The following is a 23082-nucleotide window of genomic DNA, read 5'->3' as shown; positions in this document are numbered from 1 at the left end:
TCTAAAATCAGATCCTATTACACTATTTCCATAACTTTCAATTCCGGAGTATAATTTAATCTTTGACAGCTGTCAAAAGTTGACATTTTAAAGCAATTTCATTCTTCTCTGCTATAGTCATGATAGTAATAAAATCTTCAAGACAGACAATAGAAATAAATATAGCATGGAAAAGGAAAAATCACCCAATATCTTTATTTTTCAAACATATATCTCTGTACTCTTGTAAAATCTGTCTTGAATGGTCGTATTTGGCCAATGTATCAAATGCCAACTACCCTTTATAACAAAGATATCTGGGAGATGCAAGTCATCATAAATTTAACCTAACATGAGCTTAAACAAAATAGTGGAAAGTGAAATGAATACTAGAAAAGCTCCAGCCGAAGCTGCAACAGATATAAATCTTTTGAAAGTGGTGCAGAGAACAAGCACAGGCTCTCAGTCAGCTGGATTTACCAAAAAACAGGGTCATCTTCAGTTTAAGATCCCTCCAAAGGCCTGAAACATTAAGGACACACATTGAAAAATCACCTTATCCTCTTAGTTTTCCCTATATGGTTAGCTTCCTGCTTAGAAATAGAACCATAGAATAATAGACCAGTTAGGGTTGGAAAGGATCTCAAGATCAGCTAGTTCCAACCCCCTTGCCATGGACACCTCACACTAAACCATGTTGCCCAAGGCTCTGTCCAACCTGGCCTTGAACGCTGACAGGGATGGAGCGTTCCCAATTTCCTTGGGCAACTTGTTCCAGTGCCTCACCACCCTCACAGGAAAGAACTTCTTCCTTATATCCAATCTAAACTTCCCCTGTTTAAGTTTGAACCAGTGTCAAATGCTTTTAACAAGCCAGGTAGATGATGTCAACTGCTTTGCCTATGTCCATCAGTTCTGTAGCCCCATCATAGAAGGCCACCAAATTGGTCAGGCAGGATTTCCCCTTAGTGAAGCCATGCTGGCTGTCACCAAGCACCTTGTTGATTTTCATGTGCCTTAGCATGCCTTCCAGGAGAATCTGCTCCAAGATTTTGCGAGGCACAGAGGTGAGACTGACTGCTCTGTAATTCCCTGGGTCATCCATTTTCCCCCTTCTTGAAAATGGGGGTTATATTTCCCTTTTTCCAGTTGTTGGAAACTTCACCTGACTGCCATGATTTTTCAAATATGATGGATAAATACAGGAGTCATTATGGAATGCAAGGAAAGAACATTTTAGACCTTCACAAGATTTGTAATGGGAGGCTTGGAGGAGGATCTGAAAGTGGGTACAATGCACCAAGATGATTTGAGGAGGAACGAACATGGGAAAATGAAAGCATAAGAGCATAAAAGAGGCCACTTGGGAACCCCTCACAGCACTTATCTGTATAACAACTCTGAGATTCTGTGCAATGTCTGCTTTTCAGCAGAAGAGTTTTATGTAATTTTAGAGAAGGAACTTTATTGTCTTTCAGAACCAAGTTCTCAGAGAGCTGGAAGAGATTTAATGGATCTGAAAAGGGTCTGAAAGAACTAGCATTAGAATATTTGCATAGAATGACATTCAGCAAGCCATATTTCCTAGGCTGAGCACTGCAAACATGAATAACAATTGAAGTCCCTTCCAAATGTAACAGGCAATTTCAAAATAGATGATGAATATTTCTGAATAACAAGATGAAGTTTTCAGGCCACAGCTTCAGTGAGTTACCCAATGTAAGACTTCAGATCTTCACACTCCAAGCTGGACAGGCACAAGCCATCAGTGAGATGGGCAAAAAGCAAGTAGCAGAGCACCTCATCATAGACATCATTGGCAAAAATGGACAGAATATGGTCAATATGCACACAGGTTATTTCAGAAGAGCAGACCAAAATCCATTCCCCATTAAGCAGGGTTGACCGCACGGCTTGCTTCATCTTTCAGAAAGTTTGTCTGAAATAACTGCTTTTCTGTACTTTCTTTCCACAGGCACACGGCTTCTCGTTTATCAAGGCTAGAGGAGACTAAATTCTATTAACAAAAGCAGTTCTCGTACACTTCAATGAAAAGTATTATAAATGAACATAGAGAGACCATGCTTTAAGTGAAAAGATCAGTTGTCCTCCCAAACAGATTTCTAGCCCTTAACCCAGGTAAGAAACAATAGCTTAGGTTATATAGACAAGTTAGTTTGTTTCTAAAGGATCTATTTATTCCTCCTTCATCCTTGCCAGATTCAAATCCAACGAACTACAGTTCTTTCCTTCAACTCAGACTTTAGGAATAGCAACCAGCCAGAAAGACTCAGAAAAATGCCCAAAAAGCCCTGAAGTAATCAGTGCTTAGTTATTACAGTAAGGGATACTTTTACATATCTCCAGTTGCAGATCAGCCCTTCATTTTGAATCCAGTCACTGGGACTCAGAGTTGAAAACAGATGCAGACATCAGACAATACTTCATCATTTGCTTTATAAAAAGAATTTCTTCTTTTCCCACATCAAGTGACAGTTGTATTGTGACAAGTCCTTTAATGGCTTCTACAGAAAAGTCCTCATGAAGAAATTTCACTTCCATATATTTTATAAACTAGGAAAACTGTGAAAGAAGCAACAGAGACTGAGAGAGCAAGCCTACCTCCATTAGTTGAATTCTTATTAACTGAAGTGTAATGTATTCAGCTCAGGCTTTTTTTATGTTTGAAATGTAACTTGAAGTGTTATACCCAAACTATTCCAGGAAAGATTTTACATACTAATGGGTACAAACCTTTTTTCACTTTTACTTTTCTTTATTCAAGCACATCAAAAGGACAGCAGAAAGAGTAGATTGGGTAAATCAGGGCTCCTGCAAAGTCTCCTGCAGCTGACTCTGCTAAGCAAGTACATCTGAAGCATCAGTGTAACATAGAATAGTTAGGGCTGGAAAGGACCTTAAGATCATCCAGTTCCAACCCCTCTGCCATGGGCACAGACACCTCACACTAAACCATGGCACCCAAGGCTCTGTCCAACCTGACCTTGAACACTGCCAGGGATGGAGCATTCACAACTTCGCTGGGCAACCCATTCCAGTGCCTCACCACCATTACAGTAAGAATTTCCTCCTTAGATCCAACCTAAACTTACCCTGTTTAAGTTTTAACCCATTACCCCTTGTCTTATCCCTACAGTCCCTAATGAAAAGTGCCTCTCCAGCATCCTTATAGGCCCCCTTCAGATACTGGAAGGTTGCTTTGTAACATGCTATGTAAGAAGATGTTCATACCCTGGACTTAAATGTAAATAAGACAGGCTTACTAAGAATGCTTTCAGTGTAAGAAAGACAGGAAATTTAGTAGGAAACCAGACAGAATGGATAAAAATATGTACAATAAGAAGGATGGGGAAATAAAATGGTGTGACCTGTTTACCCAGGGTCACAATACTTCAGAGAGAAGTATAATCTACTGGTGGAGAAAACAAGGACAACAGACAAGGTACAGTAAGTTTGCAAAGTAAAGGGGGGAAAAGGGATCAAGACATTTGATTTTTTTTTCTACTTCTACATTACAGAACTATTACTAAACTGAGAGAGAAGAAGGACGTTATGTGAATATGGAAAAAGGATTCAAGATGGACATGGAAATAAGAAGGTTGCCAGGAATGGGAGATCTAAAGAGACCATGAGGCAGGGGAAAGATCAGGCCTTGAACTGAAGAACAAGTGTACGACCACATGAAGGGAGCAGGGAAAAGGAGAGGGAAAAAGAGGAGAGCAGCAGAGACTGCTTGGAAAACAGAGATCGCTGCTTTTATAATGTAGTTAAAGAAAACTGATTGGATTAGAGGGCAGAAAACAAAAAGCTAAAGAGTAGATAAGTTTTAAGGAAGCCAAATCCGAGCAGGGAAATTCAAGACCTTCAGACAACAAGTCTTAAAGATGGGATATCACGGCACTGTGAGGACTGGGTTTTAGGAAGGAACAAACAAAGCCTAACTGAAAGAAAATTATACAATCAGGAAAGATCTCCTGAAATTCAGTTTGCTGAACTGGGATATTGGCTTAATATTCAAAAGATGCTGGGCATTCAGCTAAGAGGTTGGCAGTCTCAAGGAACAAGTGATAGTGTATGTGACATTGCAGCTATCAGACTCTGTCATACTGCTGTCATTAAATCAGAAAAGCTCAAACAGCATTATCAATTATTATAAAACCAAACAGCATCTTGTATATGTATATCCTGAGGTTTGCTCTCACCAGCTCAGCTGTGCATCTTCCCAGCATTTTTCCCAAGGTATCTGAAGACAGGAGGTAACCAGAAGGAAAAGACCTTTCACAGGGTTTAGTTTAAAACTTTGATTTAAAAAGATTTAAAATGTAGGTAGTTAAAAGCATGAAAAGTGATAAAAATATTACTTTTTGGTATGTTCCAGAGAGAAAAAATTTACCAGGAAAGTTTAAGTCATTTTTCCATGTCAGATGTTGATAAATACTTTCAAGCCTACAGACAGTCATGGAGTACATGAATCATATTCTTTTTATACAACGTGCATAAATCCACATGACCAAAAAATTACGTATATCATCTTCAAACACAAACCCCATCAACAGCTATTCTGACCCTCGATTGAAGCACAAATTGCAGGTTATGGTGTGAAGTTGTATCTGCCCTGCCTGAAAAGTGAAAATTCAAAACACAACCACCAGCTGCTGGCCTAAATCATGTTTTTTAATGGAAATCTCAGCTATTTGCCAGAAACCTTCTAGGAAAATGACATTAAAATCAGGCAGTCACTAGCACATACCTACAAGACAGATATTGCCAAAGTCATTTAACAGATAAAATACATTTACATAAATATAACCCATTTCCTTGTCTTGCTTTCCTCAGCACCCCAGGGAGTTTTTAATAAATTTAATCAAACTTGGGCCCAATAGAGCTGCAATTCTTTGTAGAGTTTTGTGTGAATCCAAACCTGGATGTCTTCTCCACAGGGAATTTCCTTCTTCTTTAGTGATCAGTAAAATGCCAGTTGTGTTTAAACACGGAGAGAACTTTCTCCTCTGCTCCCCTTCCCAAACTCTATTTCTTACTTCTATGAGTTATTCTTCACCTCCTGCACTTCTCAGGCTTTGTAGCTTGAGGGCTTAGAGGCTTTTATAATCAAAAGAAAACATACAAAACCTCAAGATGCAGAAGACTGTCTGCTTTCCCTGACCTCTAATGTAAGGAGACAGGAATGACAGACTTCAACATAACTTGGGTCTTGTCTGTCCCCATCTGGGAGGTCTTTTACACAACTCTGACTCTGTCAGAATAAATACCCATACAGCAAAGTATTCAATGGCATAGAAATTGGATAATTTCATTTATATTGCTGTGAACTGTAAGGCCAAAATATTCCTATTATGGAATTATTATAGGATGCATACATATACATCGGTATGAGCTCTATGCATAAAATGGATAAACTGGAACAGGCTGCCCAGGGAGGTTGTGGAGTCTCCTTCCCTGGAGACATTCAAAACCCGCCTGGACACATTCCTGTGTAACATTATCTAGGTGTTCCTGCTCCGGCAGGGGGATTGGACTAGATGATCTTTTGAGGTCCCTTCCAATCTCTAGCATACTGTGATACTGTGAAAATATTTACACCTTTCCATAAAATTTGAGAAAAACAAAACCAAAACCACATTACAAATCTTCATAATCTTTGTTTTTTAAGAATTCAACTTTGTAAATAACAGAATCTCAGACTGGTTTAGGCTGGAAGAGACCTTAAAGCTCATCCAGTTCAAAGCCCCTCCCATGTGCAGGGACACCCTCCACTAGAGCAGCTTGCTCCAAGCCCCTGAGTCCAGCCTGGCCTTGAACACTGCCAGGGATGGGGCAGCCACAGCTTCTCTGGGCACCCTGTGCCAGCACCTCAGCACCCTCACAGGGAAGAGCTTCTTCCCAAGATCTCATCTAAACTTGCCCTTGAATCAAAACTGTGGATCAAAGTTTTGTACAGCAAATATAATTTACCTTTCCACGTAATTAAAGTAGCAAGAGTCTTAAAGCTTTATCTTTGCACTCACTTTTATCCCAAAGTATTTTGACAATGATACAGTACATTTGTTTCATGCTTATCAGTGGAAAGCAGCTCTCTCTGGGATGAACTGCAGTAACTGTCTACAGTAGTATATGATAGTATACAGCAATATAGGGCAGGAAATGAGGAGCACACCAGCGCCAGCTGTAACTGCAGGAGGTATTTTTAGGTTGCGGGAGTAATTACCCAACCTGGAATTCTGCCAGATAATCAACTAGTGCTACTCTGGCAAAACACAGCCTCAGTTCATTAATCCAGCTCTTTATGTCATTGAGCTAAACATATCATTTCACATTGCAGCAAGGCTGGTCTAGTTTACAAGGCTCGTGTGTGCTAATAATGGTTTTTGGTGTCTCCTGCTCTCCTAATTATGGACTTAGGTTGTAGAAACCAATAAGAGCTGTTCTACTTTTCTGATAGGCTTTTTCAGTGTTGACAAAAGATGAATGCCTGTATCATTCTGCATAACGCTGTTTGAGATGTTTTCTCCTGGTTTCTGCATCATTCATTTTTTTAAAATGCAGATTAAGAAAAAGGAATGAAAAGCTTGTTATCAAAAGTCAGAAATTCAGTCAAAAAGAAAACCAAAACTCTCCATAGCAAATATCCTCTCAGGTGCCTCTAGCTTTTCAAAGCAAAATTCTACAAAGAAATCACTGCTAACTAATACAAAGCTCCAATGAGCTTTGTATTAGATAGATAATAATAAGCTAGATAATAAGAAGCTCCAATACCATGCTAATGGTGTATTTGCCTAGATCAGAGAGCATGAAACTGTTGAGGTTGATGGCTCTAATTCAGGCTCTTTGGGAGAAGCTAGCAACAGCGGGGGCAGCATCACAGCCCCAAAGGGAGACCCCTATAAATCATAGGGAGCAATGGCACTCAAAATAAGTAACGTCAGCAACAGAAAAGTGCAGTAGTTGACAAATGAAGCTGCATGGCAGAACAACCAGGCATCAGCATCAAATTGTAAAATAAAACCCCAAAGAAACCCCAACAACAAAAACCGACTGAATAGCAAACTAAAACCTCATCAGAATAGCACCATAACCCTGTACATAAAGCATACAGCAAATATTCAACTTAGTCTAATGCACTGGCAATTGACTGTTTAAAAGAAAACCGATCAAAATACGCAGGAACAGGGAAACAGTGAAACCCAACATGCATATAGTTGATGGGAAGAAGAAATAGCCTCAGGGTAGAACTGCCTAGAATATTCACAAACCAAGTGTTCATGTACACAAGATTTTAACCCTGCCTGCTCATAGTGAAAATTTGACTCAAATGTTTCTAACTGAAAAAAACATCCTATGAATGCTGGGGGACTAACTCACTGGACTGCAGTATTTTATACCTAAGTCCTTTAGACTCTATTCAAAATCTCAGTTGGAGATCTGTCAGTCTTGTTCTAAAACCTAGGACTGGTGATACTGGCAGGTGGTATCTTTACATTATAGGATTCACAACGGAAAAGCCGCCCTGAAAGGTGTTTAATGCTATTGCACTACAGATAATTACAAAGTCAATGAAAGGGAAAAAGTTTTGTTATGTGGACATACACTGAAAACATCTTTTTTCCTTACAACACATGTAAATTTGAAAGCATCTGATATATATTTTACTTTTTGAAGGAAAATTTTCAAGTCACAGTCATGCTATGCATATGTATGATATTTAAAGTCTTAAAGTAGTTTTCTTATAATACCAATTTAAACTTCAAATATTAAATTGTGCAAAAGCAGGATTATTTCTGCCAGTAGAGAAAATGTGATCATCCCACACCTGAGTCCCATGCCCAACTAGGCAATTTCTTGTAACACTGCATATCTTGAATTTTGCAGCTTCAGCTATGCAGTGAGCAAACCAACGTTAACATTTATCTTATCACCAATGCCCAGAACAAAAAATGCCTTTAATACTGCTATTATCTCTGTTTTTCCAGACTTTAAGAATCTATATCTTTCAATATATACCCAAAACCTATACCGATGTACCATTTTGTTGATAGATTGTCCAGAAATACATACACCATAATCCTAATGCTACGTTTGCCTCCTGAAACTTTAAACCACTGCTCAAACTTAACCCAGTGAAAAAAAAAATCACATCAGTTTAATATACTGCCGAATAAAAAGCAAGTTGAAAATGAAACACCAAGCTTCAGCACTTGGCAGCACAGCTGCTAAGTAATGTTTGAGTTCACTATTTGGTGACAGATAACAGGAAAAACTACCCAAACTCATTATTTTTCCCAAAGTCAGAACATTCTTTATACTCATTGCCATTCATGAAGGTATAGCTATTTTAATATTTATATGCTTATTACAGATATACTGTACCACAGGACATAGTTTTAGTCAATCACACACTTATTTTGGAAGAAATCTCGGAAAGCATCAACTGAAGCAGTTACCCCATTAAGCGTTTGGTTCCACATACCTTGTTTGCGTACATCCTCTACGGCAGCAACCAATTCCTCCTTGAGATCCTGGCTCTCTTTAGCGATTTGATCGCCTTTTTCCAAGAAGTTTTGAGTGGCCTGTTCCACCGAAGCAGCCAACACGTGAGCCTTCTTAGAGCGCCCTTTCTTTTTGCCAGATGGTCCTTTATTGCTTGTGTTAACAAGTGTTGTTACCTTCGGGGAAGAAAAACAAGTGTTTGTCAGTTTGAAGGATTCTTCAGTTATTAATAGCACAATAGATGGCCACTTCATTCAATACCTCCACTATCTCCTTCACTCTTGAAATGATGCCATGGTCACATGTATTGAATGAAGAAAATTTTAAGCCGAAAATCCAAAGCATGGCAGCGCAGACATCAAAAAAGGTTTTTCCTTTCAACCTCTGTTTATTCTGGGCTAAGGAAATCACAGTCAAGCAGTGAAGGAGAAAAAGATAAGAAATAGGTATGGAAGGGCATTGGTGCTAAAGCATCAGTTTTGTCACTGGTTTTCATTTTTTAGAGACAGAATGAGTTGATAAAATGAAAATGTAACAATACAGGTCAGAAATCATTCAAAAAGCAATCATCTCCTAAGATAAGTACTGTCAGGTGCAACAAGCGGTGACAAACCATCGTGGCTATGTTCCAGGCATTAAGTAATGAATAGCTCCTGATGAAATACACAGGTTAAAACTATTCAGTTTAGTATTGCTACAGTATATTTACATATATCAGCATAAAACAATAGCAGATAGTGAAAGGATCCCAGTATTCAAAAAGGAAGAACATCTGCTTCCATGTTTGGAGAATCTCATGAAGGAATTCCTTATTGAGTTATTGATAAACAGATCAGAAACTTTAAGAACAAAGCTTAACAATACAGCTTTTCGCTGGACTAAAAGAATCCTGTACCACTCCTGCAGTAAAAGACTGACATCCTGTAAAACAGAAATACCAAACTGGCTATCATCAAATGTTAAATGCATGAAAAATAGCAATGGATCCATAATGCTCAGGGGTACAAATCTCCCTAACTAGGAGACATACTAGGGCAGTTAAAATGACATATCAGTGTGTTAAGCCAGACACTTACTGTAAGAAAATAAAACCCTTTGCAATAAAGGCAGTGCACTACAAAGCAAAAGACTTCAAAACAAAGTGTAAAATTCACTGTCATCCCTATCACAAGAAGTACAAGGTATTTGGTACAGTTGTGACCAAAGAGCCTTTAGTCATGCTCTTTGAGCTAGGTTTTTTCTTCAAATCACATCTAAAAGCTACAGACTATGAAAGAAGGGGGGGGGAATCAAACCAAAAAGGATTGTCACTGCTTGAAAACACTATAAGCATGGCTATATTGGGTGAAAAAAAACACATTAAAAAGTTTCCAGAGCGTCAAAAGCTCAAACTCAATCACACACTCATATAAAAGACACGCTAGCAAGAGCGTACAAGTAGATCACAAATGGTGCCAGACACCATTTGCCAATGTATCTCAAAGGTTTGTAAATCTGAAGCAAAGGCTGATGAATTTTGAACTAGGGAGCTCTACAAACATGAAATCCATAAACAGCAACATCTCACCATCTAAATCACAGCACTCCGATGTTAAAGAGGTGACCTGGCACACAAAGTTAAGATCGTTTACAAACAAATGGAGGACAAATCTTGAGTCTAACTGGACTCTGAAATGAGTTTTACATACATTTAAATTGAATAAGAAAATGAATGAATGCCCATTACCGCTATGTCGGTTACTACTCTTGATTTTTTTCCAGTATGAAGCCATTTCTAATTTAGATCTGTAATCTGAGTTTAGCACAATATTTAGGCCATATTGAGGACACTCATTCTAGCTTGTATGAAAGCCTATTAGCCTGCTTTTTTTTTTCTACAGGGACTGTAGTGATAGGACAAGGGGTGATGGGTTTAAACTGAAACAGGGAAAGTTCAGGTTAGATAAAAGGAAGAAGTTCTTTACTGCGAGGGTGGTGAGACACTGGAACAGGTTGCCCAAAAAGTGATGAATACTTCATCCCTAACAGGGTTCAAGGCCAGGTTGGAGGGAGCCTTGGGTGACATGGTCTAGTGCAAGGTGTCCTGGCCATGGCAGGGGGGTTGGAACTGGATGAGCTTTAGGGTCCTTTCCAACCCAAACTATTCTGTGATTCTATGAGTCTAAATATTTGCAACAGATTTAAAAGCAAATGAAGACTGTGCAGTTCCCGATTTAGTTGACAGAATCTACTTCAATAATTAACCTAACTGGTGACCAGACAATTTTCTTTTCTCTTGCACTCAAGGTTAGAAAAAACACTAACAGGATCAGTTAGATTTTTCATGTTACTATTTAAAAAAACTTAAATTTTTGAAAGCCAGATAAGACAGATCTGAATTTTTTCCACAAAAACAAATTTCTTAGGCAAAAAAATACACCTAAGACCAAAGAAAAGGCTGATGTAGATTAATGAAAAACTATTTCTGAATAGAAGACACAAAGAAAAGGAAAAGCAATATCATTCTCAGCATGAATATCATAGCATCTCCTACTATAACATGGCCTGCAGATGAATGCAGAATTAATTACATGTAGAAGTCATCATTCTACATGATGAGCATAGGCATGTCCTGCACGTCTCTAGATGAATAGAGATAAAACATCTACACTAGCCCCAGCTTAAACCATGACACCACTCGTTTCTGACCTTGCACACATCACGTCTCTTACCTATGATTTACCTTCATTTCTCTATTCAACACATTTTAATCTGCTTGAAAATTACTCAATATTACATCCACTTAAGTGAATGTAATACATTAAACTAATTATTTTGCTGAGTCAGGGTCCCAAACTAATTTGTTCAAAATAATACTATGTATCCTTTGCAGAGACAGTCTCATTCCCAGCTCTAGAAGCAAGCACTTGAGGTTTGCTTCCTTACAAAAAAGGACACACTGAAGCCCAACTTAACAATATGCATACTTCAGCTAAATTAACAAAAGTATAAACTGAGACCTCTGCCACATAATAATAATTTGTACTGTCAGTAACTGCAATATAGGAGTAAACGCAAACAGAAGAGATTCCACCCAACGTGGACTATTCCCAACATACAGTTTCAAAGTCATTGGTATATCAAAATGAGGTAACGTGAGCTTATGAAAATAACAAAAAGCCTAAAAAAGCTTCAAATGCCAGAAACTGCATTTGCAGTACAAATTCTGAGTGAATGAGAATGTCTCTGCCTGCTGAAGTGACATGGATAGTAAAGCATCGAGAGCAGATGCGAAGGGGGAACAGAGTCTTTCAAAACTTAAACGTTTTCCAAAGAACATGAAGAAAATTCTTTATCTTGTACCCCGAGACAGAAATCCCTATTGTAGTTGTTACTGCTATGCCTATAAGGGAAAACTCATGCAGTCATTTCTACAAGTACAATCACGGAATCATCGAAGGGTTTGGGTTGGAAAGGACTTTAAAGCTCATCTAGTCCCAATCCCTGCCATGGCCAGGGACACCTTCCGCTAAACCAGTTTGCTCCAAGCCCGACCCAATCTGGCCTTGAACATTTAATGATTTCATGAACACAGTGATTGTCATTTCTAAACAGATTTTATTCAAGGTCCCCTAAAATATAATGTAACTTTAATATAATGGCCTAATAAAAACAGCAAAGGAAAGTAGACATTTGAACCCTCCTGATGCAAAGATCTCCAGTTTCCCAGGAAGTATTGTAATCAATGAACTGCACGCTAACTAGAATGGTGGGGTTTTCTTTTCTCTAAACAACATTTGGACCATCATGCAGCAAGAGACAGAAGACTCATACAACAAAAACGAATCATGCTTAATGCGGCGTTAGGATATTCACTTCACAGTTCTGGATTCCAGCCTTTGCACTAACAGGTTGGGTTCTGTACAATACACAGCCATTACAGGAAGGAAAAAACACTCATAAAAAACCTGGAGTCTTGCAATTTCGCCCACCCTGTGTCAGCTTCTTTTAAACTACATTAAATTATCAGCATGAACAGCTAAGTAAGCAGTTTCTTCCCAAATTAGAAGCACCATTCAGACATGTCAGCCACACTGGGAGAGAGGAATGGGGAAGACTTCTTACACTAGAAAGAGATATTAGTTATCCTCTTTTAAAAAGCAATATCAGCCTATAACTTAATATGAATTGCATGATAAAAAGTATAATAACCTTATTAATACTGTCCTTGAGTTCTTCAGAAGTGTCTACCCAGAAGACTTTATTATTAAAAAAGATAAAGTTAAATAAAATAAGGTATGAAAAAAGAGAAGAACACAGCTCAGTCTTCTGGCAGGGCTTTAAAGCTACCTGGTTTATTTAAGTATCTTATTTCACCTACGCTGGTACAAAGGAAAGGATGTCTCCATCAGCTTCTGTTACTAATTAATGTAGACCTCACCCCAAATTCTGTACAATTATCAAATATATCATTTGATAATTACCATAAGCTCACTTGGTAACCCTAGAATGATCCTGGCTTTGTGATCACACTAGGGATCCTTGCTCTCTTATTTTATTAAAGAAGCTTCACACAGTTCTATCATGAATCTTTGTCGGAAAAACAGAACTTCACTAATTAATAGCTCAGTTCCATCCTGAATTAAGTCTTCCTTACACAGCTTCAGCAGCACAAAAGAAAGGCGAGGATGTCTTTGCTAAAAACAGAAAACTCCATTAGCATGGATTTCCCTATTGCAGAGGTCATGTGCAGGCAGGGATGCCAAAAGCAAAAGGGGATAGAGCTGGATCACACACTCATCCAGTGAATCCCTAGTCAGCAGCTACAGCTCGTAATAGGGCATTCCTGGCCCTGTGAATTAAGCTCTCCTCTACGGAATTCTGAAATGCATGGACCAAAAGATTAAGAACTGTAATAGTTCCCCCCTTGCTCTTTCCTCGGTATCTGCTTGAACTGCAAGATTTTCAACAACGAAATGATAAAATATACTTGTCAATTTTTGAGAAGAACATTGATGGGCGTTTTCTTATTATTCTACTAAGCCTTGCGGTTTGTCACGCACCTAGGACTGACACCTTATAATTATTCTTCCAGTACAGACTGGGTGACAAAAAGGTTAAGAGCAGCCCTGAGGAGAAGAACTTGAGGATACTGGTGGATGAAATACTATATATGAGCTGGCAATGTGTGCTTGCAACCCAGAACGCCAAACAGATCCTGGGCTGCATCAAAAGTGCCACCTGGAGTACTCCACCCAACCCTGGGATCCTAGCATGAGAGGGATGTGGATCTGTTGGAGTGAGGCCAGAGGAGGCCATGGAGATGCGGCAAGGGCTGGAGCAGCTCTGCTCTGGAGCCAGGCTGAGAGAGCTGGGCTGGGTCAGCAAGGAGAAGAGAAGGCTCCTGAAGGGGAGACCTGAGAGCAGCTCCAGTGCCTAAAGGGGGTGCAGGAAAGCTAGAGTGTGGAAAGTGTCCCTGCCTGTGGCAGGGGTTGGAACTGGATGAGCTTTAAGGTCCCTTCCAACCCAAACCATTGTGAGACTCTACAGTCAATATCAATATCAATGACAGATGCTGCTGGAGTTTTTTTCAGAGTGTGAACAGCATTTACGTGTTTGCTTGTTTCTAATAAACTAAAGCAGGTAAACCAACACGGCTATGCAAACACGTGGAATATGAAAAACATTTGCACAACTACTTTGATTTGATAGGCGACATCAATGTAAAAGGGTTTCTCTGAAAGACCATTAATGATTTGCAAAAATAAAATCACTGTTCTCTCCTATGTCCCTGGAATTTTCAAATAAATATTACTTGTTCTTCCCAGTGGCATTTCTTGAATGTGAACAGCTACAAGTTATTCCTCTCTTCTCATATGCTCATATATCACTAAGCTGCTGGAAACGGTCAATGACCTGAAAGAAAGACAGCCCTGACATTTTAGTGTAAGAGCCTTTTTGCTTCTAGATGTAAGGTTACCCTTCCACTTGAATGCACTATCCTGTTGCCTCATGGCTTATACTAATGGAATCCCCTTAAGCATTGTTTCTCAAAATCTTCCACTTCCCACAAGAAGTTTGTTTCAAAGAAAGAAAATTCCTACAACCATCTGGAAAACAAGAACTTCACTTCCAAACTCACTGTTGGGTTTTCTTTGTCTTATTTCCTTTGGCTGCAGGATGAAACAGAGGCTTTGCAAAATACTTTGGGAGAGAAACAGATTGCCTTATGGGCTAAAGCACTGGCACGGCTGTAGGAAAATCAGATTCAATCCCGTGCTCACAACGAAGTAGAGAACAGACCTGAACACTGTGTTCGTGACCTTCTTCACTCTGACCACCCAGAGCCAGAGCAAAAACACATGAGACTTTGCATTATATGTTCCCAACTGCACACCACAAACTTACTTTATGATGTGGCTCTCAGCAGTAACACATGAAGTGTTACTGCTACAAGATAGTATTGATCAAAATACAGTAGAAAATACTTTCAACAACTACTTCTTCATTCACGTACAAAAAAGAAACAGCTAATTTTGGTGGGGTTTTTTTCTATATTTGTGGTTATTCTCTAGCACTACTAGTGAAAAAAGGGTCTTTCTTCCTTATAATACCGATATAAATGTGAACACAGATGTTCTGCAGAGCACAATTCAGTCCTTAATATAACTCCGTTTTTGATAATAATCATTCTTCAAGTTCTCTATCAACTTACTTGCCACTCCTTAGCCCATAAATCATAACAGCTTAAATCATTAACTCTTGGAATTATCTCTGCACAATTAGCACCAGCTGTCTACCCAATTCATAAATCCGAGATTCTTTTCCTATTCTATGTAGATACATAAAGTTTCATTGACAAATAGAACTTTCATTTAAAACACTGAATGTTTTATCCCAGTCTGCTTGCATTCCCTTTCCACCTCACTTCAGTGTTTGCAAACAGCTGCTTGACAGAAGAGCTGATAAATAAGCAGACTATTCTCTCTAATGTATGAATTCTTAGCTAGGATGCTAAAAAGTGCCAGTGACACAGCTGCCTTTTGGATGCAAAATACATAGATAACTCAGGCAACACTGATTACAGCCAGTATATTTTAATCCAATCTAACTTGAGGACAGCTAACTGCTCTGATTCACATTCCTGCTGCCAAATACAAAATCCTGAACACATTTGCATATTTCTATTCTGTCTACATGATGTACCTTTAGGATGTAATTTAGAGATAGCAACACTGTTACTGTTAATTTATATTCTTCTTATCAGTGTTCACACTGCGGGAAGAGGTTTCCATCCCAGCCAATGTCAATGAATATTATATAAGGTGCTTTTAAAGTTACCCAGTATTTTAAAGTTCTTCAGCAAGTTTTAATTCTCTGGAGTTTTCTACTACTTGTTCTGCTCCCAAAAAGAAGAATAACAATAAAAAGCCCAACATCACATTCATCTTCCTGAAAACTTATATTTATACAACACGCATACAGTTCTGCAATATGCTTTCACTGACTCACCCATTTTTAAAACAAGAACCAATAGAAGTTCAGCTAATAAAATATCTCCCTTAGTATATTTTGCCTCTGATTTGTACTAATTTAGGGGCAAACATTTTTTAATTCTTCTTTTGTGACAAAATTCTACTGTTAATTGACCCTAAACTACTGTGATGCCATTTAGAAGGCCAGTATAAATTCCAGCTTGTCATTCCACATACAAGGAGTTACCTGGTAGATATGAAACACAGATTATATTAATAATGAAAAATAGATTTTTCCTCAAGTTTCCTATGGATTCAGTTGCTCACATACATGATTTGAGGTTCCTCACACCACTCAGACAACTCGCCTCAACTGTAACCCCAGGAAAAGCCCTAAAGAAGCAGTTGTTCAATTGCTGCAGCTCATACAACCTCCACGCAAAGCCTGGCAAGATAAACACCAACTAGTGCCAGTTATGGCGGGTGTCACACTGTAGTGGGGACACTGATCAACTGGTAACGCCACCAGGACCAAGTCCATCTCATGGAACTGGCAGTCCAACAGCAACATTAATTACAGGATACGCTCTCTGGCTCTGCGTTGTTAGGATTGCAAAACCTCTAGGAACTAAACATTACCCTTTCAGAATACAGGTTTCTAGCATCTTGTTAGGAATTTCAATAATGCCAGCTTTTGCCAAGCTAGGAAAAGTCAAGGAAGTGTTTAGTTGGAGCAATTACACAATGGCTTACCATCACACCAAGAAAATATTCTTCAACAGAACCACTGGCTTAATCTGGCTCCTAAAAATCTGATCAATGCTTTTAAGTCTAGTGAAATACTGAAGTCAAATTTTAAGATGTTCCTCTCTGTTTCTAATTCACTGTATTTTAACTGCACAAAAGGGCTTGCTCCCAAAGGACAACTGCCAAAGAAATTACAAAATCCACAGACTTCCACTGTTTCAGGTTTTTAGGTTACACCAAGCAAGCCAGGTTGTACCTTTTCAAAAGTTCATGTTTAGTGCTAACCACGTATTTTCTGTCATCTATTTCCTTATTATGGGTAAGAAAGCTGATGACTATCCTAAGATGGACAGATAAACAAGAATTTTCCCCCACATAATGGCATAATTTTAGCAGGACGACTACGTTATGTAGTTTAGGGACCAGGCTATGAACTGGTGGTTGCAGCATCTTGGGAGGGTAAGAAACATGGGTTTGAGGTGCCTTCAGCTGAGAAGTGAACCAAGTTTTCTTCCTTAATGGGTGAATATATTAACATCTAGAATATTATATAAGAAGGTGGGCTGCAACACTAGCGTGGTTGGGTTTGAAGAGAATTATAAGCCATTCTTTCACCCTGAAGACTAACTTTCTTTTACCACTTTAGACTAACTCCAAGCAAACTTGCTGTTAATCACTGTATGACATAAGCTCCCCACTGCAGGCTCAGAGTTAAGAATATAAGTTCCAGAAAGAGATGGCATTTCAAAAAGTCTACTTTCTTTGACATCTCTCCCACTTACCATCTTCCTAATCTCACTCCTAAGCATTTCTCTTCTCCATGTGTTGAACAGGGAACCTAATCATATAATTTTGGTTTATGAATTACACTCCAGGAGCTAGGTGCCTAAAAAGACTTGGCACCTCCATAGCTTTGAGTCTTTTAAAGCTCTACATCAAGGATGCTTATGGCTTTTATGTAGCATAGATTGAATTTTAATTGGAGCAACACTTGGGGACACCAGTCCTCCTTGCTTGTGATCTTGTGACCACACTCCTTCTGTTTACCATTGTCCTATTGGGACAACATCATGTACCTACCTATGTGGGAACTTAAACTATTGAAGCCAGTAAAGGCAAGTTATTTAGGTCCAAAAACACATCTCCATATAACACAGCAGTTGTTAATAGGCTACAATCCAAAACCATCCCTTGAGCATTAAGGCTTCTCTTACCGCAGCTAGAAACAGTCAGCAAGCTAAAATCTACCTGATAATCAGTAAATACACATTAAGCAAGAATGACCTCAAAGCTGATAGAAATGTTAACTTTCAGAGATGGGCCCAATGGTCTCAGTAACAACTGTGCAGTAATTAAGTAATTTTTTTGCATTCAATAACTTGATTCAACTTCTCACAGTTAATAAGTTGCAGTGCAAAGCCCCTGCTGACATCTGTTGTTTTCCTTGTTCATTAAAACAGTAAATGTCACTGATGCCATAAGCGCAATTTCCTGGTTTTCTCCAATTTTATAAACTTTTAATTTGGGACAAAGCTTTCTTCCACTACTATCACAAGCAGAAGAAGAGTCATTATCCTATGAGAATGGATAAATTTACTGTAAGGATACAAAGGCCTCAAGGAAAGCTGCTAGCAATCTACATCAATTACGAGAAATAAAATATAACCTCTTTAATTCCTTTCAAAACTGAATACAGAACTAATAGCCAAGCTTACAAACACATAACATGCACGGTGTGAGATATGTAGAGTAGCTACCTATGTATTTTCATGACAAAATTAAGTGTTGTGGCACTTAAATGGTATCACGAGACTATAGGTATTATATATTATACAGGAAAAGACTCAACAAACAAGTTTCCATTTCCATACTTATCAGTATTAACCAGTTATCACTGTTAACCAAGCAGAAATGAAGCCACCTTCTCTTAAGTACTGGAAAATGGATCCTCAAAACCTCAAACCCCAAGACAAGCAAAATGCATACATCTTGTTATTGAATCACAACCAAACACAAGCGCATTTGTACTCAACTTTAAGTACCAAACAATTTGAAAGCTGTACAACAAAAATAATACCAAAACCCTATTTTGCATCAAACTATCTCCTCTTTAGCCAATAGTCTTTATTTCTCCCAGCTCTTCAGTAGGATAGATAACTGACACAAAGGGTGATCGACTTAGTCAAGTAAGTTATTTCCTTTAACCACATGAGGGCACACCACACTAGAGTAATAGTAAAACACTCCATTTGTGAAATCCCTGGGATTATTGTACTTTGTGCTGTTGTTACTGGATCTGCAGGCTTGTCACTATAAACAGCACAAACTTTATAGAGTGAAATTCTTAGTTGATATTTTATGTCTCGTTTGCTTGACAATTTTATTTTTTTTTTGGTTTAAAGATCTGTCAATCTTAAAGGCAGCATTATTTAATATTTAGTTCTCAAAGGAGCTCAACAAAAAGCAGGCAATAGTTGTATTTGGGGGGGGGGAGAGAAAGTCATAAGAGAAGTGGCAATTGCCTTGGTACAGTTCCGCAGCTTTTTCCAAGTACTTCTGGAGTTATTTATGTTGAGAGGAAAGAAATCTTTTATTTCTTACCTTAATACATATTTGTGTTGAAGCAAACTTTTTATAAGGGACAGTCCAAGGGGAATGGCTTTAACCTGCCAGAGGGGAGACTGAGATGAGCTCTTAGGTAGAAGCTCTTCCCTGTGAGGGTGCTGAGGCGCTGGCACAGGGTGCCCAGAGAAGCTGTGGCTGCCCCATCCCTGGCAGTGTTCAAGGCCAGGCTGGACAGGACTTAGAGCAACTTGCTCTAGTGGAAGGTGTCCCTGCCATGGAGGGGCTTTGAACTGGATGAGCTTTAAGGTCTTTTCCAACACAATCCATCCTCTGATTTGATGAGGATACCACCCCCACACACACCCCAGTGCCTAGGAAATTGTATTAAGGGAAATAACATAAGAGAATTTGCATAATCCTTAACTGGATGCTAAAACTAAGATAGAAGGCAACTATGAAGAAAGGCAGCACTACTTTTATGTTTCTCATAGGCAGGCTGATCTCCCCAGGCTTCCACTAGCTCAAGAAGCGAAGCTGGCATTCCTGACAGTGCCCTCCCTTCACCTATTGATGGAGCCTCAAAGAGTGGCTCCCCTAAGGTAATCTTATTGTTCATGAAGTCTCCCTAACAGCACTTACAACGGTCTTATACATCACTAAAAACCTAAAGATTCCCAGGAGTTTCCCTTTCAGTTAATGTAAAGTGCTGGAAGTGAAGGAAATAAAATACTTCAGACATATGCAGCGAGTTAGCATTCTAGTTCCTCTGTAACAAGTAATATATCTTTCTAAATGAAAACCTTTCCCATAAAGTACAGCAGAAAATGGGAGCAAACAAGCTTCCACTCTATTTATACAACAGATTAAATCAAAATCCACCCCAAATGGATATTACTTAATTTTCTGGGACTTCTAGTTCCAATACTATGAAGAATAATGAAATTAACTTATTCTTCAAGTCTTTTTTTTTTTTTTTCCTTTTAAATAACAAACAACTGGGCAAAATGAAGAAAATTCTTTAAAATGACTACCAGGAAAATGAAGAAACTCTTTTTTTCCCCCAAAACCACAGTACAAAATTCTTCAAGGCAAAACATGGACAGGTTAAAGCCAGTATTATTAACCACGTCAATCATTATCCAAAGGATATCCAAACCTAATTTATTTAAATGAAATCATACCTCTATGAAATGGTATGATCTGAGACAGATGAGACCAGACTATTAGACTTCATTTTCTTTCCCCACTATTTTTAACCCTTAGTCAAGCACCACAGTGCACACTCAGCTATCCAGACTGGAGAAAGAGCAACTTGAATTACTTAATGTGAACAAAATAACATTGCTGGCCATGAATTTTCAGATGCTGGCACTTTTCACCCATTTCTTAATGATGGAAACCTACAGAATAGGTGCAAGTACACAAACAGAAGAAAATAACCGTTTCAGTCTTTCCATTTTAGTTTACCAGTTGTTTCATTTCTGAAGTAATCGGAAACGCAGCCTTGAAAGAATAGCACAACAGCATCAATAGTCACACCTCTACCTTCCAGCTGCTGTCATGCTTCCACTGACAACAGCTAAGAAAACACTGCAGAGATTATATATATATATAGAGAGAGAGAGCACCTACAAATTCTCACTCGGAGACAGAAGATAGTATTCCCTGACTGGTACTATTTTTAGGCTGTTTATTTCGCACATTTCACACACTGTAAGAGATCTCCTTTGCCAACTTAAAATTCAAAAATTGTGGTGTTATATGATCAAAAGTTAATTTGGGCTGGGAGGGACCTCTGGAGGTCTCTAGCCCAGCCCCTCACCAAAGCAGGGCCAACTTCGACGTAAGATAAGGATGTATTCCAGTACAGCAAGGTCTTTACTTGTGAGGACTCAGTACTACAGATACGGTCTTTACAGTTACTGGTTAGAAGGGAGCAATCACTTATCTTGACCCTTTGTTTATGCTTATGCTAAACCCACCAAAACAATTCCATAGGACTCTAGCCTTTTTTCCTGCAGTATTGATCTCCAGTCTCACGTTTTGGATTTGTTGTTCACTAGGACTCCTGTCCTTTTTTTGCAGAGTAGTGCCCATGCAACCTGTCCTCAGCTCATGTCATATCAGACTATTCCATCCCACCACAGGACTTCACATTGACTTTTGCTGAGCTTCATAAAGCTTCTGTCAGCCCATTTCTTCAGCCTGTTAAGATATTCCTCATGGCAGCCCCAGCTTTTGAGCCTATCAATCTTCCTCCCAGATTGGCATTGTCTAGAAATTTACTGAGGGCATATTTCACTCCCATTGCCCAAAACAATGACAAACTGTTTAACAATACCAGCTTGACACCAAGCCTTGTAGAATGCCCGGGCAACTGGTGGCTGTCAATCTTTGACCACTAGAATCATAGAACAGTTTGAGTTGAAATGGACCTTCAAAGGTCATCTACTCCAACCCATGCGATAAACAGGGATGTCTTGACCTAGAGACCAGGCTGCATAGAACTATTCCTGAAGTCCTGAAGTCCAGCTGGTTTCTGACCTGCTTCATAGTCCACCTACCTCCTATACACAGTAGAGAGGCTTAAAAGGCAAAGCCCGTATTTTATCTACAGTCAAGATCTATTCCTTTGACACCTCCTCTCTATGGTGTACTTTTTGCACAGCAATACAGGAAAGAAAGCTATCCTAAAAAAATAAAAGAATACAATTGCAAGCAAATTGTATGAGTGTTGAAAGGTTGCTTTGTTTCTTCTGGTTTGCTTTTAATAGCAAGTAACTGAGCTTTCAAAGATTACTATTCAACTAATACAAGATTCAAAGCTGTCTTTTGATGGTCACCATATATAATTGTGTACCTGCCACCAGAAAACCACCACATCCTCCAACACAGCACATCTAGACAACCAGCACATCATTTGGGAGGGTAGGGGTGGGTACTACTTTTCAGTAGAGCACAATCCGTGTATTAAAATGGTACTGGGCTATGCTGGCACACTAACTTGTTTAATTTTGTTTCAGAAACTCACCACTGAGGACCTGCCATGGCAATACAAACTTGTTAATTCAAATAGCCTATTCAGAGACAAAATTCCAGACATGGCAAAAGAGAACCTTTCCAGAAACCACCTTTTGACAAACTAGAAGCATGGAGTTATTTCCCCCTGCATGTGTACTTGTACCTATACTCCGGAGGTTGCCATCACCATCATCTGGCTGCCACCCAGAATTTGCCAAGAATAAAAATTATCTCTGTACTCCTTCTGCTGATCTTCATTTTTTTGTCAGAATAAGGGAGAGCAGCAACATTCTCCCACACAGAACTAGCAGCTACTTCTGTCCCACACATTTCACAGATAGATCCAGTTGAGTAGACATCAACAATTTTCTCATTGTTTCAACAAGAACATGGGTAATACATCTAATTAGCCTGCTGCATATGGTACCCAAACCTTTCTAATCACAGGCATTTGTCTGCCTACCTGATAACTGAATTTAGGTTTGTGGTTTTCCCCAAAGAGAAAGGACCGCTTTCCCCTCCTGATGCAAATAAAATAGTCCTTCCTAACGCACTGTCTCTTACCTTTACTACTATCACCATCATCTGAAGAGTAACACTGCAACAATAACTTTGGATTACACTTAACCATGTGAAGAACAACAAAATTACAAATTTGAGGGGAAATAACCCAACCAGCGGTGACAGCCAATAGAAGTCTTAGAGACAGAAAGGATCTGATTGAGATACATACATATACATATATATATATATATATTCCCAGCAGTAAGTGGCAGTTGGCAGAACAGAA

At 38.9% G+C, this 23082-nt stretch overlaps 1 protein-coding gene across 1 annotated transcript in view; it reads right to left on the bottom strand.

The window, feature by feature from the left end:
* Positions 1–23082, bottom strand: part of CTNNA2 (catenin alpha 2) — a 503340-nt gene that overhangs the window by 390563 nt on the left and 89695 nt on the right. The window contains exon 3 of the mRNA XM_057403217.1: positions 8486–8673. Within this exon, the coding sequence (XP_057259200.1) occupies positions 8486–8673 (188 nt within the window). The remainder of the gene's footprint in view (positions 1–8485; positions 8674–23082) is intronic.

This window comes from Pezoporus wallicus, unplaced genomic scaffold (assembly GCF_028554395.1).
Source record: "Pezoporus wallicus isolate ANWC-B61680 ecotype Strahan unplaced genomic scaffold, APGP_CSIRO_Pwel_v1 contig_6644, whole genome shotgun sequence".
Taxonomy (NCBI): domain Eukaryota; kingdom Metazoa; phylum Chordata; class Aves; order Psittaciformes; family Psittacidae; genus Pezoporus; species Pezoporus wallicus.
This window is presented reverse-complemented; position numbering and strand designations above follow the sequence as displayed.